The 18,556-nt window shown below is 36.0% G+C and overlaps 1 protein-coding gene across 1 annotated transcript in view; it reads right to left on the bottom strand.

The window, feature by feature from the left end:
- TfAP-2 (transcription factor AP-2) overlaps positions 1–18,556 on the bottom strand; it is an 859,649-nt gene that overhangs the window by 474,970 nt on the left and 366,123 nt on the right. Inside the window, exon 2 of the mRNA XM_067792408.1 lies at positions 7,766–7,996. Within this exon, the coding sequence (XP_067648509.1) occupies positions 7,766–7,996 (231 nt within the window). The remainder of the gene's footprint in view (positions 1–7,765; positions 7,997–18,556) is intronic.

The following is an 18,556-nucleotide window of genomic DNA, read 5'->3' as shown; positions in this document are numbered from 1 at the left end:
TAAACTTAAAATTTTGAAAAAAAGGGATATGCATAAAATGTAAACAATAAAAATATCAAGGTCAGCAAATCAGAAGCAAAGCAAACAAGATCTTTCACTACAATATCAAGTTACAGTAAAATATCAAAATCATTGAAAATACGACAAAGAGTCTTATACAATTGTTCACAAAACAATTATATAACCCTCTTTTTCTAAGGCGGATGGTGTAGCATTATGCGTCATACCCACCTATGTAATACACTTGCGGCATAACGCATCATGCACTTCTATGCCAAATACATTTTAGTAATAATCATATTACAATATTATACAACATAAATTATTGAACTAACCCAGCGGTTAGCTAACATCAATGGAATGCCGAATATGAAACCCTTGTCCGTTCACAGCTAATAAATTCTGTTTATTATTTACATACAACCAATAATGGGAATTAACCAAATACTCACATTGATCTGCTGACTTTGCAAGCATGCATACAAACCTACATGTATGCATAGCATTAACCAAATTACTCGCATTGATCTGCTGACGTTGCAAGCAGGCATACAAATCTACATGTATACAAAGCATGTATACAAACCTACATGTATGCATACCCAATTACCAATGTACATATTTTTAGTTTATTAGTATTAAGATAATTATGAATGTATAGGTTAAGTAAATAACTATAAAAGGGAAAGAATTTATTTAATAAAAAGAATTAATGTTTGACTACCAAACCTTTCACATCTTTTATTCCAAATCAAACATTTCAGTGGCACCGCCCTTTTATGACTAGCAATATTCTTTGTTTCGCGAGCCATAACTCGAAGAAAAATTAGTTCAGAATAGAACCATATGTATATGTGTTATTGCACAGCCTTGTAACACTAATAAGCACACAAAACAAACAACAACAGTATTTCAAGTGTACACCTGGGTATGTAATGTTCGGTTTCACCCGAAGTTAGACTTCCTTACTTGTTATTTTAAAGCTCTTAAAAGAGTAGCACGAAGATTTATACGGCGTTCAGCTATCACTTTTAATAGAATCATATTTTAATGAAAACTAAATGATGTAAATCGTTAAAACATGTCAACATGAGTGCTGTTATAATTATTAAAAGCATTAGCTCATAAACTTAGTAGTATTAAATAAGTTTTAAATAATAATTGGACCTATTTTTAATTTTCTATGACACACGATTTTTTGTTTTTGGTTTATTAAAAGCTTCAGAATAATTGGAATAATTCAGGAACTGGGATCATTAATTATTATTATTTTTGAATTTTACATCGTACTAAAGATGGAAAATTAAAAAATAAAAAATAAATGTAAGGCGCGATAACCTCCGAAGAGATCTAAGGCCGAGCTTCTCTTCCAATTTGCGTCGTGCTCCTCTTGATTTTTCCCTACAAATTGGCCGGACGGGACCTACATGTTTTATGCCGACTCCGAACGGCATCTGCAAAGCAGATGAGTTTTCACTGAGAGCTTTTCATGGCAGAAATACACCCGGAGTGCTTGCCAAACACTGCCGAGGGGCGACCCCGCTTAGAAAAATTTTCTTCTAATTGAAAAATCTTATTTCTAAAATTTTGATGTTGCTTTGCCCGGGAGTTGAACCCAGGGCATACGGTGTGATAGGCGGAGCACGCTACCCATCACACCACGGTGGCCGCCTAATTGAAAACTAAGTTAACTATTTCAGCCTGAGTCTATCATACCAAACTAGTTGAGCCTGGACCTATTTCGGCTTAATATAACCTGATCAACGATTCAGACTGTTTTTTTTTTATTTTTATGCAAATGCATTTATTATTAAATAACATTTGTTTGTCTACAAACGTGTGTTTTTGTTTTTATTCTGAAACCGAAGCCGAAATAAATGCCGAAGAACGAAAACAGAACCGAAACCGTAACCGGAACGTTATTTTAATTGGTTTATACCTTGATTGTATGCAACATACTTAATTTTTTATAGATATGAGTTTATATTTGTTTGTTTAATGTTTTTTTTATTTTTTGCCATAAATTCAATCTACATATAAATTGCATCACTTTATCGGCCTTTGGTACTGCATTACCGCATTTTTTCAATTTTCGAAATTTCAATATAGATATTTTTAAGAGGGCGTAGTCTTCTAGCAATTTTGGTAATTTTCATTTAAAGTGCCTTCTGCTAAATGTGAGCAAGCCAAGTCTATTTTTCAAAATGTTTCCAAATTTTCGTTGCTCATCATATTTGATATCGCGGTTCGAATCTCGGTGAAACCTTTGATAACATTATGAAATCGCGGCGAATCCTGTTCCATTAACAGACGAGGCTCTTGCGATCCCAAGCTCTTCACGGAAATAGTAGGTGGGGAGGGAGGGATGGCCTTGAAGGTTTAATGCGTCATATAAATCGTTCCCGAGATGGTCGGGCTAGTACCTTAATGGTGCTTTGTTACCGGAGCGTACCGGATCTATGTCCGGCAAAGGACCATCAACATCGATAATACTCCCCAAATCCTTCGGGGAGTGTCTATATCGTTAACACAACAACAACAACGAAATTGCCTGATGATTATTACGTGGTGGTTTTCGAAATGGTACCATCGCATTATGCCAGTAAATGTTTGTTTCTTTTCAGTTTCTCTTAAACAAACATAATAATTGAATGTTCAATTATTTTATAATATGTACAAACACACACCAAATTGGCAATTTATACCATTTCGGCAATTTATTACGCAATTTATCATATAATGAATTATAATAATAAATTGCCAATTTAAAAAAAATTGCGTAATAAATTGTTTCAAACTGCAAATGCAACCTTTTTAAGTGTGTTTATTGACTAGATTTAAACGTCAGTTACGCATGGCTCAACTATATGGTTGGCTCGTCTCATCATTTTACTGGAGTAGGGATTGTCAAAAGAAGATGGCAAACTCAAAATGAAACTAAAAAATTGAACACATTTTCTTACAACGCACAAAAATTTCAAAGTTTTATGTTTTCATTCCATTCCATTTGCCTATTGCAACACGCACATTTTGACAGTCTGAACAAAGGTATGTTGTTGCTGTAGAGATGAGCCAACCCGCTATCAAATTACTATTGTGTAAGCTAAATTGAGTTGTATGAACACCACTCAATTTAAATCAAATTGCCTCAATTTATTTTTCTGTTTGAACAAAGTATTAAGCGGGTGTTAAGCTCATGAATTCTTAAATATTAAATATGAGTTGTATTCCTTTTTTCGGCCACCGTGGTGTGGTGGTAGCGTGCTCCGCCTATCACACAGTATGCCCTGGGTTCAACTCCCGGGCAAAGCAACATCAAAAAAAGAATTTTAGAAATAAGGTTTTTCAATTAGAAGAAAATTTTTCTAAGCGGGGTCGCCCCTCGGCAGTGACTGGCAAGCGCTCCGAGTGTATTTCTGCCATGAAAAGCTCTCAGTGAAAACTCATCTGCCTTGCAGATGCCGTTCGGAGTCGGCATAAAACATGTAGGTCCCGTCCGGCCAATTTGTAGGGAAAATCAAGAGGAGCACGACGCAAATTGGAAGAGAGGCTCGGCCTTAGATCTCTTCGGAGGTTATCGCGCCTTACATTTATTTTTTTTTTTTATTATTCTTTGAATAACGATAAATACTTCCGAACCAAAGTAAATATCTCGTAAGAAATTTCTGCCTGCATGGATGTGTAAACTACGGCCGGCTATGTAGTACCAAATAATAATAAAAATGTTACGTGTACGCACCGATAGCCATTATTTATGTTTGCATGTAACTGTCTGGTTGTTACTAAAACATGGTGTTTATTTTAATCAAACATGTTTCTAGTAAGATATTTTCAAAGTGCTGCTTTCGTATAGTTCTTCGATATGTACCAGGGGGTCAATTCACGTTCTATGAAGTTATGAAGTGAAAAATAATTCATGCTCGCTGAGAAATTAATTTTTTCTTTTTATCACATCACTTTTTCATATTAGGCGATTCGTGTTCTTTGCAATACTCGTTGTGAAAATCTACTGTGGTGAGTAGAAAAAAATTATGTTTTCTGTAAAAAAAAAAATTTAAGAATGAAAGTAGTAAATATTTCGAACTTTTCAATAAGAAAAGAAGAAAATGCCCAATATTCGCCTTTTGACTTCTTTGAATTCTCATCTCCCTCTCGCGACTGCATCGCATTCCATCAGTATGTGTTCTGCATCTTCATTATCTTCGCGATCACAGAATCGACAGAGGCTACTAGACGATATACCTAGTTTATCCATGTGACTGTTTAGCCTGCAGTGACCTGTGAGTATGCCTGTTAAAATTCTAAAGCTGCTTTTTGGGAGCTTAATCATGGCTTTATATCGCTTATCCTCCTATCCTGGACTTTCGCGCCAGTGTAGTTCTCTGAGGCACGCTTCTTTTTTCCTGAATTCTTCCCTTATTGTGTGTGACACTATCGGTATGATGGGCTCGGGTCCTATTGGCTTTTCCGCCGCCGCCAACCTGGCAAGCTCGTTACCATCCATTCCTCTGTGTCCAGCTACACAGGCTAAACGGATGGTGTTATTTGCCCCTAGACTGCTTAACCACTCTACTCTCTCAAGAACTGTTGATGATTTAATCTCAACTGAAGATAGTGCCTTGAGCGCAACCTGACTGTCGCTGAGTATAGCGATTCCCTCGTTTGTATATCCCCGCTGTAAATTTATCTCTGCACACCGGCTCATGGCGAAAACTTCGGCTTGGAAGATGCTCGGACATTTTCGGATTGGTAGGGACATTTTGGTTCGGGGCCAAAGATCTCCGATCCAATGGCCTCCACTGTCTTCGAGCCATCGGTGTACCATATCATAGTGTGTTCCTGGTTAAGCGCTTCAATTCTGGAGGTGTCCTATATACACGGTCGCCATGGTTGTCCTTGATGCCCACGCAACTGCTTCATACACTATGATAAGTCTCACTATAGTAGTGTACATCCATCTTATGATCTTTGGGCTGCATTCTCAGGATCTTCCTGCAATACGTCGGCACACCAATGGCTGTCTTGTTAGGGTTGATACTTAGCTCCACCGCAGTACACCATTCTGCCCTTTGAATTATGTCACAAAGGGTGCTTTCAAATCTGCCTCTTACAATTATAACAATATCATCCGCGTAACCCTGACATCGGATTCCATTTTCTGAGAGCCTCTGTTGAAGTTCATCTACCAACAGGCTCCACAGCAGGGGTGACAGTAAGGCGTTTATCCACATACGGATTGGACGTTGTATCTCTCTTCTCTCGAGTTCCCGAATCACACTCTCGTGGGCCGTGTTGTCGAATGCCCCCTCTATGTCCAAAAATGCGCACAGCGCAACCTCTCTGCATTCGAACGCACTTTGGATTTCTGACAGCTGATACAATGCAGTTTCTGTCTACCTGCCTGTCTTATGTGCATGCTGATCTTGATGTAGTGGTATTCTATCGAGCCTTTGACCTAATCTAGTGGTCTACAATCTTCTCCATTGCTTTCAGAGCAAAGGATGTCAGATGCTGTGGCGACCAGCCAATTTAAATTTGCGGCTTACATCTAGCTCTTGACCAAAGGGCCCCTCACCAACCTTTCCGTCCATATTTGACTCATCCGTGAACAAGTAAGCCGGTCCCTTTCTCCGGATTAGTCCTCTTCCTCATTCCTCCCCCGGGGAATGACTGGGGTGAAGGTTGCACAGGGAGCAGTTATCGGCATACATAGTCCGTCCTGTCAGGGATAAAGTCGAAGGCTAGAGTGTCCAAAGTCAAAAAGCCCATATCAGTGGATCCCCTTGTAAATAATAAACAACTTTTTAAAGAATTTTGGCAATTAGTGCGTCTAATTTATTATTTGTTTCTTTTTGGGCATTTAGCATCTCTTTAGTCTCATTCTTATGACTCTTCCTCTTCTCCATCTTTTCATATCACTCCCTCTCATTCCCTTTCCCCTCGGTTTCCCCCTCTCCATCCGCCTTCCTCTCCTCTCCCTTTCTTTTCCCTCTTCCTTTTCCTTTAGCGTTCCGTTTTTCTTCTCCTTTCCTTCCCCTTATTTTCGCTTCCTTTTTTCTTCCCCTTTTCCTTCTCTCTTTCCTTCCCCTTCTCCTTTCCCTTTCTTCTCCTTTACATCTCCGTCCCCCTCTCCTTCTCTTCCATCTTTATAACCCTCTCCTTTTCAGCCTCTCTCGTTCGCCCTCCCGATCTCTGAATCCTCTCCATTTTCTTGTCCCTATTCTTTTTAATTTTCGTTGCCGTTCCCTTTTCCTTCTCATATGCCTTCTTCCTCTCCCTATTCCTATGCTTTTTCTACCTTTATCTGTATTCTTGTATCTATTCTTATTCGTCGGATAGGGACCATTCCCAAGAAGTGGGTTTATCTTAAGTGGTATGTATCACTACAATATATATATTATACTAGCCTTTACCCGTGGCCTCATCCGCAAGGAGAAAATAAAATATATGGACTATTCACGTTAAACTGCTTATCAAGTTATTTGTTCTAAAAAAAACTGTCTGTCTAATATATTTAATTTTTGTAATAGAGCAAAAAAAAAATAACTAAATGAGCTGATAACCTGATAGGATAACCAAATTATCGAAATTATCCAGAAAAGGCCACGAAATGACCCGACAATATCGCGGGCGGATCCCGAAAACCATCCAGAAATGCTCCCGGAAGGGTCTCCAAATGATACCAGAAAAATCCCAAAAAAGTCCCGAAATGACAACGACGTCATTCTAGACTGATCCATAGAACCACACAGAACTGATATCTTAAGGGTACCCAAATGATCCCGAAATAGTCTCGAGAAAGTTCCCCCTCAATTATCCCGAAATGTCCCAAAATTACCCCGACGTGATCCCGGACGGATCCCGAAAACCATCCAGAAATGATCCCGGAAGGGTCCCAAAATGATCCCGAAATGACACCGACGGGATCCCAGAAGAGTTCCAAAATGATCCCGAAATAGTCCCGAAAAAGTTCCGAAATGACCCTGACCGAATCCCGAAAATCATCAAAAAATTATGCCAGAAAAGTCCCAAAATGATCGCGAAATAGTCCCGAAATAACCCTGAACGGATCCCGAAAACCATTCAGAAATGATGCCGGAAGGATCCCCAAATGATCCGGAACTAGGCCAAATATGTTCAGAAATTACCCTGAGGGGATCCCGGACGGATCCTGAAAACTATCCAAAAATTATGCCTTAAGGATACCGGGAACGTCCCGAAATAACCCCGACGTCATCCCAGATGGATCCCAAAAACTATCCAGAAATGATACCTGAAGGATACTGAGAATGTCAGGAAATAACCACGACGGGATCCCAGATGGATCCCGAAAACCATCCAAAAATGATCCCGGAGGAATCCCCAAATAACCTTGACATAGTCCCGAAAAGTCCCAAAATAACCCCGACGGGATCCCGGACGGATCCGGAAAACCATCCAGACGGGATAAAAAGTATCGTAAGTCCGTCTCCTGGTTCTAAGCTACCGCTCGCACCAATTTTCAGCCAAATCGGTGAATCCGTTCTTGAGTTATAGTGTAACTAACATCACTTTCCTTTATATATATAGATTTTTCACGGGCAAATTCAACGGTGAAAAAATATTCGTTAAATGAAAAAAATTTTACAATAAATACACTTATTTTTATTCAAACTGAATCGCACATCAGATGAAATGGTGCAAAATGTTTTCACTTCACAACTTCATAGAACGTGAATTGACCCCCAGGTGTTCGTACATAAAAACTAACAAGTACTTCATTTACCTGTTGCTGGGGCGGACTTTGCGTTGAATGATGGAATGGTGGAGGAAAGTATGGGGGTTGAAAATCCGATTGCAAAGACTGGTGATGCATTGTTGCTGCAGTTCCATGTGTACTGCCGTGGCTTCCATGTCCAGATGATGGTCCCCCACGCCCACTATGGCCGCCTGTGTGTGTGCTGTATGCCGGACTACTACTTGACAAGCCCAAGCTGCCATGACTAGTGAGTCGTTCCTGGAATGTAAAAAACACGTTAGCAACACATATATGAAATTTATAATTATCACATAAATTAATATCAATTAGTTAAAATACTGAACAGGTCACGGGACTATTGATATTAAATATACTTTAGAGACATTTTTTTTAAACGCCAATTGGCTGTGGCTTGCCAAGCCCTCCGATGGTATTTCTGTCCTGAAAATTTTTTAGCAAAAACTAATCTTCCTTGGCAGACTATGTTCAGAGTCGGCTTAAATATACAGGTCCGTAATTTTATAAGATGCATTTTTATTTACCCAAGTTCAATCATATATCTAGTCTATTTCTTCAAATACCATTTTTACTTATGTGTATGGGAAACTAATGTTTACAAAATATCTCGAATGCACTCGTCGCCTACTTTAAAGAAGGCAATAATAAAAATCCATTGCAAAACTTCTACATTTTCTTCTTATAAATATGGGCAGTCCACGCCCATTTTAAAACTTTTTCTATTTTTCGCCATAAATTAAATCTACATATAAATTCCATGACTTTATCGGTCTTTGATACTCCATTACCGCATTTCTTCAATTTTCGAAATTTCGATATAGATTTTTTTAAGAGGGCGTAGTCTTCTAGAAATTTTGGTAATTTTCATTTAAAGTTCCTTCTGCTAAATGTGAGTAAGCCAAGTCTATTTTCCAAAATGTTTCCAAATTATCGTTGCTCGTCATAAAGTTAACTCACATACATATCAATTTTACTTACTTTATCCTTCTTTGGTAAATAATTATCGCTTTTTTTTTATTTTTTGAAACTATCCATATTCGAAAAGTTGACGACGTAATCATGAGATTTCGTCCATTTTCAATAGGGACCTGTTCAGAGCTCAGATAAGTCAGTATACCAAATTTCGTAAAGATGCCTCAATTGTTACTCAACTTACCGTGTTAACGGACGGACGGCCATGGCTAAATCAAATTGTGCATTATACATCAACTGCAACAGAAATTAATCGACCCAAATAATCTCCCTATCCCTTCATTCTAACGTACCTAAATCTTTCCCCTTTTGCTCGTATCCTTACACTGAAAGAAATGGTGCTAGTAAAATCAACAAAACTGTTCTGTTGTTCTTGACTTAACGGAGCTTCGGTGAAATTGATCGAATTATGCTTAATTCGACCGAGTTCTTTGTCAAGCGAACAAATTAGTTTAGTCATTTCAACAGAAGAGAAATTGTCCCTCTTAAGTTAACAAAATTCTGTAAAATTGACAGATTCCTAATCCATCTAACTGATTTTTCTGTTAACACAACTGATGTTACAGGTCATTTCAACGGCGATCAACTGTCAATACATGAGCAAATTTCAAAGAGAATTTTACGCTCACTGCACTCTCTACTTTGTACTTACGACGATGGTGCCACTTGTTAAAAAAACACCAAAATAAGAAAACCACCAAATCGAAAAAACACACAAAATGGGAAAACAACAAAAAACTAGTTTTTCAGTTATCAATACAAAACGAAAAACCGTTTTTTGAATTTACTGTGCAAAAAATTATGAGATACCGGTACACCTATTTATCGGGTACAATTTTGAACTTCTCCTCTAAGCGAACCTTTGCAAACGTTTTGTTTGAACGAACAGGATTTTTTCAAAGTTAGTAACATTTTGTTCAAGTTTTTACGAATTTTCACTCACGCGAACGTATCTAATAAGATAATAAAAAACATGCATTTTTAATGTTGATGTTTCCGACAACATAAAAGTTTGAGTTGTTTTGGAATCGTTTCAACTTAAAGTGTTACGAAAATTTAACTTGCCCAAATACATGTAAGTTACTCCAATTTACTTTTCTATAACATACAATTTCTCTATTTAAAATGTTATGTCAAACATTTATACTACAATTTTTGTTCGAAAGAATCAAGTGTGGCAACTACATGCGAGAGAAGAAATGTGCTGAGCTGCAACTGAAAGAATTGAGAAACACTTTTGTGACTACTATTTTCATTTCTATTTGCAAAGCGAAGTTCAAAACTATAAATTAAATAAATTATAAAATATAAAATTTGGTGAAAATGTGTTTAATAAAACAAAATAATAAAGTGTATAATGTTTAATTTGTGCCAGCATATTTGATGTGCGCCCAACTGAAGTTCGGTTAGTCAGTGCCACCGTGGTGTCATGGTAGTGTGCTCCGCCTAGCACACCGAGTGCCCTGGGTTCACACACCGGGCAAAGCAAAATAAAAGTTTTAGAAATAAGGTTTTTCAATTAGAAGAAATTTTTCCTAAGCGGAGTCGCCCCTAGGAAGTGTTTGGCAAGCACTCGGCATAAAACATGTAGGTCGCATCCGGCCAATTTGCCGATGCAAATTGGAAGAGAAGCTCGGCCTTAGATCTCTTTGGAGGTTATCGCGCCTTACATTTATTTATTTTTTTTGTTGTCGCAAAAACTTTTTTTGTTCATTTGACTACTAAAACGGTCAATCATGAAACAAAGATTTCTGCGCAGTTGATTAAACATCTTGTTGCGATGGATTAAAGTTGACAGAAATTTCGGTTGAATTGACCCGTATTTAGGTTGATTTTACTAGCCCTTTTCGTTGAGTGTATTTAAGTTTATTTCTAACTTTTACTCTAAATTTTATCGTAATGTTTTTCCTCTACAAACCATTACCCGTATTCTTACTTTTGATCTCAATCTCCCCTTTCCTCTAATTTCCTTTACTCTTCCGATTATCCTCCCCTAGTTTTCCTTTCCCCTTTTGCACTTTCTCTTTTATATAGATTTCCTTTTCGTAATATATATGTAGATACATTTTGTTTAGCTTTTTTCCGTACATTCCATTACTAAAGAAGTAAAAAAGTAGGAAATTAGTTTAAATTTTCCCTGCTATTACCTTAAAATTGATGGCCGGTTATGAGGTCCATGATATTTTTGTTGTTGTGCTACTGACGTCACCTGTCCGTTTTATTGCATCATTATCAAAACTAAAAGGTTCTATCAAGTACAACGAATCAACAATGATTGGGTACTTATATCAATGTCCACATAACCTTATGTGAGTAGCCTGATCAATCTAAAACTTTAATTGCTTTAGAAACAAAAATTTAAAATATATTTATAATAGATATTAGAGAAATATTGTAAGTTTACAAACGACGATGGTTACTGGGACATGTTTCTGAATTTCACTTCTTCATCAGCTAGCTTTTCGGGAGCTGAGCGTTCGAGTTCAACGGTCAGCTCCCGAAAAGCTAGCTGATGAAGAAGTGAAATTCAGAAACATGTCCCAGTAACCATCGTCGTTTGTAAACTTACAATATTTCTCTAATATCTATTATAAATATATTTTAAATTTTTGTTTCTAAAGCAATTAAAGTTTTAGATTGATCAGGCTACTCACATAAGGTTATGTGGACATTGATATAAGTACCCAATCATTGTTGATTCGTTGTACTTGATAGAACCTTTTAGTTTTGATAATGATGCAATAAAACGGACAGGTGACGTCAGTAGCACAACAACAAAAATATCATGGACCTCATAACCGGCCATCAATTTTAAGGTAATAGCAGGGAAAATTTAAACTAATTTCCTACTTTTTTACTCGAACGCTCAGCTCCCGAAAAGCTAGCTGATGAAGAAGTGAAATTCAGTAACATGTCCTAGTAACCATCGCCGTTTGTAAACTTACAATATTTCTCTAATATCAATTACAAAAACCATTGTATAAAGCAATATGAGCAAAAGCTCGCTAATTAAATACATATGATTATATTTATAATAGTTAGACTAAACATTTTTCTTCATTCATCAACAACTTTGAACTTGGAGTATATTTTTAAACACAACCCTTGGGAACACTACAATGAGTTGTATGTTGTATTTAAATATGTACATACATCGTTGTGAATAAGACAAGTGTGACAATTTCTGCATAGATGTCAAAATTACAAATAGAACCGATCACCTGATTTTTAGTTGACTGTCGTGGTCTCTCTATCAGCCGAATTACATTTTGCATCAACCAGTTGTGGTAAGAGGAAATATGCCTATAGTAACGAATTTTTGGGAAATTCTGATTAGATTGCACCTTCTGTTAACGTTCGAATCGCTGAACTGTCGAATAAATAACTCAAATATTGAGTATGGCAGTAGTAGAATTATAGTACTGGCGTTCTTCACTAACAGCGTGTTAAAATCAAACTGATTGATTATTTAGGCTGTAATCAAGATTTTGGTACTTTTTTTTTCACTGGTGAAAATATATTCAAACTGCCCACAAAATTTTCCACATCCTCATTAACTCTTATATAATTTACAATTTACCCCAATGGACTTCTTACAAAAAATTGCTGTCATTAAAATGTAGCAGAACACTGTCACTTCACCTAGCAGATAGTTTAGAAAAGTGTTGATATTGAAGCAAACCAATTTTCGTTAATTTTTGATGAAAACAAATTCTTGTTTTGGTGGCTAGATACTTCGATCGGTTATCAAACACTTTTCGTGATAGATTTTTGTCGCTGTGTGAGCTTAAAAAATCTTGTTGCAAATGCACGTGCATATCAAAGAAATTTGACGGAGTTGTCCACTGATGAAGACATTCTTGAATTGAAAACTAAATCAAAGCATTATACTAATTTGTTTTTTATTAAGTGCATTTACCTCCGTTTTATGTTAAAGTTATGCCGGCAAGCATATCGATAGGTAATAAGAGTTTGTGAAACAATATATCGACATGCCAAACAATAGGTGACCCCTAAAAAATTTTTACAAAGAATTAATATGTAAAAATTTTTAAAGTGTTACTTTTCGTTAGGGATATCGATTTTAAAATTTTTGCACACAGCATAAAAAAATTGACGAGTTTTAGGAATTTCAAGGGTATTGTGGAAAGGGTTCTTCACACTGCAATGTGGCTATATTTTCTATTTTCGTGTCTGGAAGTTAAAGATGTTCCAGCTATACAACTACCAAATTCAATATCATTTACAGAATTAATTACGCCTTTTGAGTAATTTTCTATATATTGGACATTTAAAAAATGTCAGTGTATATAATTTAGAATACTAAGTATCTTAACCCAAGGAATATTTTTATTGAAAGTAAGGCAGACATATTTTTAGAAAGCGATAACTTTACAAATGCACAATGTATGTATATCTGATATAATCGCTTTGTGCCAAATTATTGTTGTTGGAGAGGAGAATCCCAGAAACTTTAATAATAACATTGTCAATAATAACCAATTTCTCGTACCTAGTCGAATGGAATTTTGACCATTAGAATACAGTTCAAACTTTTAAGGCTTTTTAATGGTAAATGTGAGGACTGTGGCTAGATTCAACAATTGAAGCGGAGCAGCGAATAACGTTGTAAATGACAAAATCGTTTTTTTGGAGGCTTTGTGATTGTTTGTTGTTCCTGTATTGTTGGCTTGTCCAAAACAATGACATTAGGAATTGAGGAATTTCAATTTCGAGTTACAAGTAAGCGGTCATTTTAAAACTTTTTTCAGTGGAAAAACGTTTCATATCCCACGCGCCAGCAGTTAAAACGTTTTTCCATTATGCACAGCATCTGTAATGATGGCTTTTAAAACGTTGTTCCACTGAGCAATGCAGTTTGTAAGAACGGATTTAAAATGTTACTATCGCAAAAAAATATGTAATGGTTTGCTTTTTAAATAAAGAGTATATTATAGAATGCTTACGGTTTATTTATTTCATACAAAAAGTTAATTCGGCATCAAAACAAAAATGTTTTCAAAACAGAAATGAAAATATTCCAAAAACTGTGAATAAAGCTTGGTTTGCTTTGAGCCCATTTACACAATAACTCTCCAACCTATCTTTTTTGTTTACTTCTTTTTACATATTAATTTCCGAGTATTTTCACGGCCACTTTTACATAAAGAGGGCGAAAAACCATCGTGTAAGGGTGCTCTTTCAAGTAAGAGATTTATATATTATCTTTATTTACTGCAGATCGATTTATAGAACTCTTCGTACTTCTCAGGCCAATAGGCCTTCATTTGACCAACACTAAATAATTGAAATAGCAACGACAATTACAAACCTAAATATAAACAATAAATAAAATAAAAAGTACAGCAAGTGCACTTAAAACATTTTTCCACATTACTTGTTCTGGCGCGTTTTTGTTGAAGGATACTTTTGTTTTTCCTGGTTGTATATGCATTTCTACTATTTCTTAACTTTTTGTTTTTAAAATCTTTCCAATTTTCAACATTACATTTCCATTTTGTACCTCTGTTACACTTATCAATTACCTGCGACAACTGCGATCGTATCATTTGGCGTGTGACTTACAACGTTCTCCCACAGAATGACTTCTTCTAATTGCTTTTTAATTGTCCTTTAGTACGTAATTTGAACTTATTTGATGCTTTAGAGATGCAAGAGAGGAGCAGTAACGGAAATCTGCAAAAAAACACGTTTTGCAAAGATTGGCTTTTAAGACGTTATTCGCGGCTCCGCTTCAATGGTGAGTTTTCAGATGTACATTTTTCTCTAACACGAATTATATGGAAAAAAAGTGTACATTTCAAAATTTTAACTTACTGAATCTAGCCCATTGATGGGAAAATTGAAGCGTGAGGGTGCACTAGTAAACGGAAGAGCGAAGAATTAAATTTAAAAAAAAATTGGAGCACCCAGCTATTGGAAATAAATTTTTTTAGACTGATTTTATAATAAAATTTATACAACCGTGCTCTGGAGAGCTTTAGTTTAAAAATAAAATTTTATGTAAATTAAACAGAACTAGTTTGGCTTGCGGCATGAGTTTTCGTCTAAGGTTTTTCGTTAAAACAGCATATAAGGCTTTTGTTAAAATGCAAGTGTGTGTGACTTTGTACTTTACTAACCTGAAATTTAAGATTTTACAACGAATTGGACACGTTTCTGAATTGTCAAGTTATTTGTAAGCCAATTAAAACTAAACAAATTTGGTCCATTTCTTTGAGACTTGGTCCTTTTTTCTATGAATTTTGGTCCTAAATGAAAACATGGTGTGAAAACCGTGTCTTCTAGTTGTATGCGTAATAAATTCTGCTCCTTCATATATGTATGTATGCATGTAATACTCCTATATTGCTGCTACAGGCAGGGCCGTAGAGAGAAAATCCGTGCCCGGGACTAAACAATTTACGAGCCAACTATAAAAAAACCGCTAATACATTTGATTAACTTGAATTAATGACGTCTCATTCATGAATCATTATTTATGGATTACATAAAAAAAAATGTTTGCCACATCAGCTAAATGAGTTTTGGACTAAGAGTTGAAAATCAAATTAACACAGAATATTTAATATTTATACAATTTTATTGTAACGTAGAAATAAAATTCTCTTTTAGCAGCCACATATTGTTTCAAATAATCTTTTCTAGTTATTTGGTAACATTTTAGTACATTTCTGATAAATTTAATGATGATTATAAATTTTAATTATTCAATATACTTAGCAGGATCGAAAAGAGATCAAAGAGTGGCTTTTCTTGCTTTCTTCGCTGCAAAATTTTGTATAATAAAATCAAAACTTACATAACTGTCTTGCCAACATGGATTCAACACAAAGCGTGGCAAGTCCTGAAACTCGCTGAGATGAACAGGATCTATGAAAGTTTTTGATTCTTGAAAAAAACGCTGAAGGAACGTTCTGCACTAGCAACAGTGACAGGTATAGTGCAAAAGATACGTACAGCAACACAAATGTTGGTGAAAATTTATCAAAATTTGCTTCGTAAATGTGTTTCAAATGAATTATTTAGCATTCTAAGCTCACGCGAACCGTAGTTTCATCCATGTCTTCAAATTGGCACAAAGAGGAAAACATCTCGCTCAATTTTCTCATAGCTGCAAATCGTTCAAAAATGCCAGTGATTATCGAATCAAAGATCACCAGGAATGTATTGTTTTTAAAATCAGACTCTGGATCACCCGTAATCATTTCATTTAAATTATCTTCAGAACATCTTTTGAGTTTTCTCTTTCGAATGTCCGGAAACTTTCGCGAGATGTTCAATTGAATATCAACTGTTTTGCACTCGTTCAAAATTCTTTCCCATTGATTCCTGATCAACTTGTAATCAGCTAATAAGGTATCTAGATGTCGGACCTCAACATCTATGGTGGCATCTCTAGCTTGGATGACCACGTTTCTTTCATTAATGGTAGTCAGTATTTTGAACCAAATTGAGGACAGCAAGATTCATTCGAACTTGTTGATGTACTTGAGAATACCGGTAACCTCTCCGTATTTTGCGCAGTCAAATTTGGCTTTTGTCTGAAAGGCTATGAAGAGAGGCTCGGTACACCTTTGTTGAGGATGTCCCATCGTTGTGGACTGCTGCTAAAAATAGTAAAACATTTGTGTACAACTCCGCAGAAAGAATCAACACCACATAAATTGAGACTGTGGGCTGCACAAGGTGAGTAATCAGCATTCGAGTTTTTGTCGAGAATGTGACGTAGTGCTCCGTTGTAAGCTCCTTTCATATTGGCGCCGTTATCGTACCCTTGTGCACGATAATCTTTTAATGTGATTCCATGTTTACCTAGAGTATGGTAAATTAGATCAGCGATTTTCTGACCAGTTTTTTGGTTACAACTCACGAAAGCCAAAAACCGTTCTTGAATTTTAAAATTTGTTGCTTTCGAATTGCAATGGAGTTAGCGCAAAATGAGCGTAGTCAACGTGACTAGCATCAACGATAATAGCAAAATACTTCGCTTTCTTGCCAATAATATAGTTTCCCTCATGTGCTTTGCACAAATTTCTGTAAACTCGTTCTGAATGTCTGGGGAAAGATAGTGAACTTGAAAACGTTTGTGCTGCTTTTGTGGAATCCTAACTTTCTCCAAATTATCTCTAAGTAACGGATCATATTGGCTTAGATCTTAGATGCCCAAAAAATGTCCATCGTTTCATTCACCAAGATATATAATTTCGCCTTTGAAAGGTTGTCCTCTTTCACCCAAAAATAAAATAGTGTCCAAAATTCTATATAATATTTCTTTCCACTTTTGAGTTTAAGTAATTAGCTGTTCATTGATAGGTGTATCAAATGTAGCCACCTTTTGAATTAGATTTTGTAAAGATCGCCATTGAATATAACATTTAATGTGATCTTAAGTATTTTCGTGTGCTGACAGTTTATCTTATAGCTGCTTCCATACCTGGAATTTCGAATATCCGCACACCAAATTTTAGGTCTATTTAAAGTACTGGTGCTTAACAGACGACATGGTAGGCTATTAAAAGCATTGCTACTGGCACTCCACACTAACAATAATAAAATATGTCTGTTCAAATTGTCAAAATCTGTGTATTGGTGTTGGTGCGAATGGTATGGAATGGAAACATCATATATATAATACTTCTATATCAATACCTTCCTATCTTCCTAATGTGCAACTTTTCTGTCAATCATTATTTGCTGAAACTGTGCAAATGTATGTTCCGCGCATGCGCGAGCTTTGTTAGTGTTAGTGAATTGTAGTAGCGTGTGTAAAAAAAGTACTAAAGGGGTTACAACGGGCCACTATCACCTTTACCCAACTTCTGCATACTAATTGTTATAAAATCTCAGTTTAGTCGATTAAACAACGAAAAGGCCAACAAATACAATGCAAAGCTTGATGTATTTATTATTTAAACATGGGCTGCAGCCATACTAAGTACATTATTTACATAAATAGTAAAAAAAAAACAAGGCGAAGAATTCATATTTTTGAAATGAAAAAAATTTAAATATCTATATATATAAAAATGAAATGATGTTCGTTCCTGTCCATGTTTTTGGGCCGATACGAGGCAAATTTTATTCGTTCTTTTTTCATATTATAGGGATCAAGTAAGCAAAAAAATTTTTTTTTAGTTTCTATGGTCTTGAGATATAGGTCAAAACGTGGACCCGGATAACTCTACGATGTGTTTGTATGATATGGTTATCAAATGGAAGTTTCTGATAAGTACTTTAATATGGGGTACTTTTCGAACTCCTAGGTGACTAGGGTTTCGAGATATAGGCCAAAGTGTGGACCCGGGTACCCCAAGAATGTGTTTATACAATACGGATGTCAAATGAATGCTGTTGATGAGTTCTTTAGCAGAGGGTAATTTTCATACATCTGGGTGACTAGGGTCTCGAGATATTGCCCAAAACGTGGATCAGAATAACCTTAGGATGTGATTTACATTATGGGTATTAAATGGAAGTTATTGTACTTCAATATGGATATCAAAAGGAAGCTGTGCTGATGAGTGGTAATTTTTCCCTGGGTGACGAGCGTCTCGAAATCATTTCATGTGTACAACATGTTTTGAATAAATATACGAATTTTTCGATTTCTGTTGTGCTGATAAGTTGCAAATTTTTTTCGAAGTAGAGTAAACATAAACACCGAGGTTTGTACACTGTTTATGAGAAATGCTTCAGCACACATACACAAACGTATGCCACATTTCGTTGTTGGCTGAACATTTCTACTGCTTTGTATTTGTTATACAAACGACGCTTATGTTCCGTTAATTCGTATGCAGTTCA

The sequence above is a fragment of the Eurosta solidaginis genome, chromosome 5 (assembly GCF_040869045.1).
Source record: "Eurosta solidaginis isolate ZX-2024a chromosome 5, ASM4086904v1, whole genome shotgun sequence".
NCBI lineage: Eukaryota > Metazoa > Arthropoda > Insecta > Diptera > Tephritidae > Eurosta > Eurosta solidaginis.
Note: the sequence above shows the minus strand (reverse complement) of the source record. Positions and strands in the feature narration are given on the sequence as shown.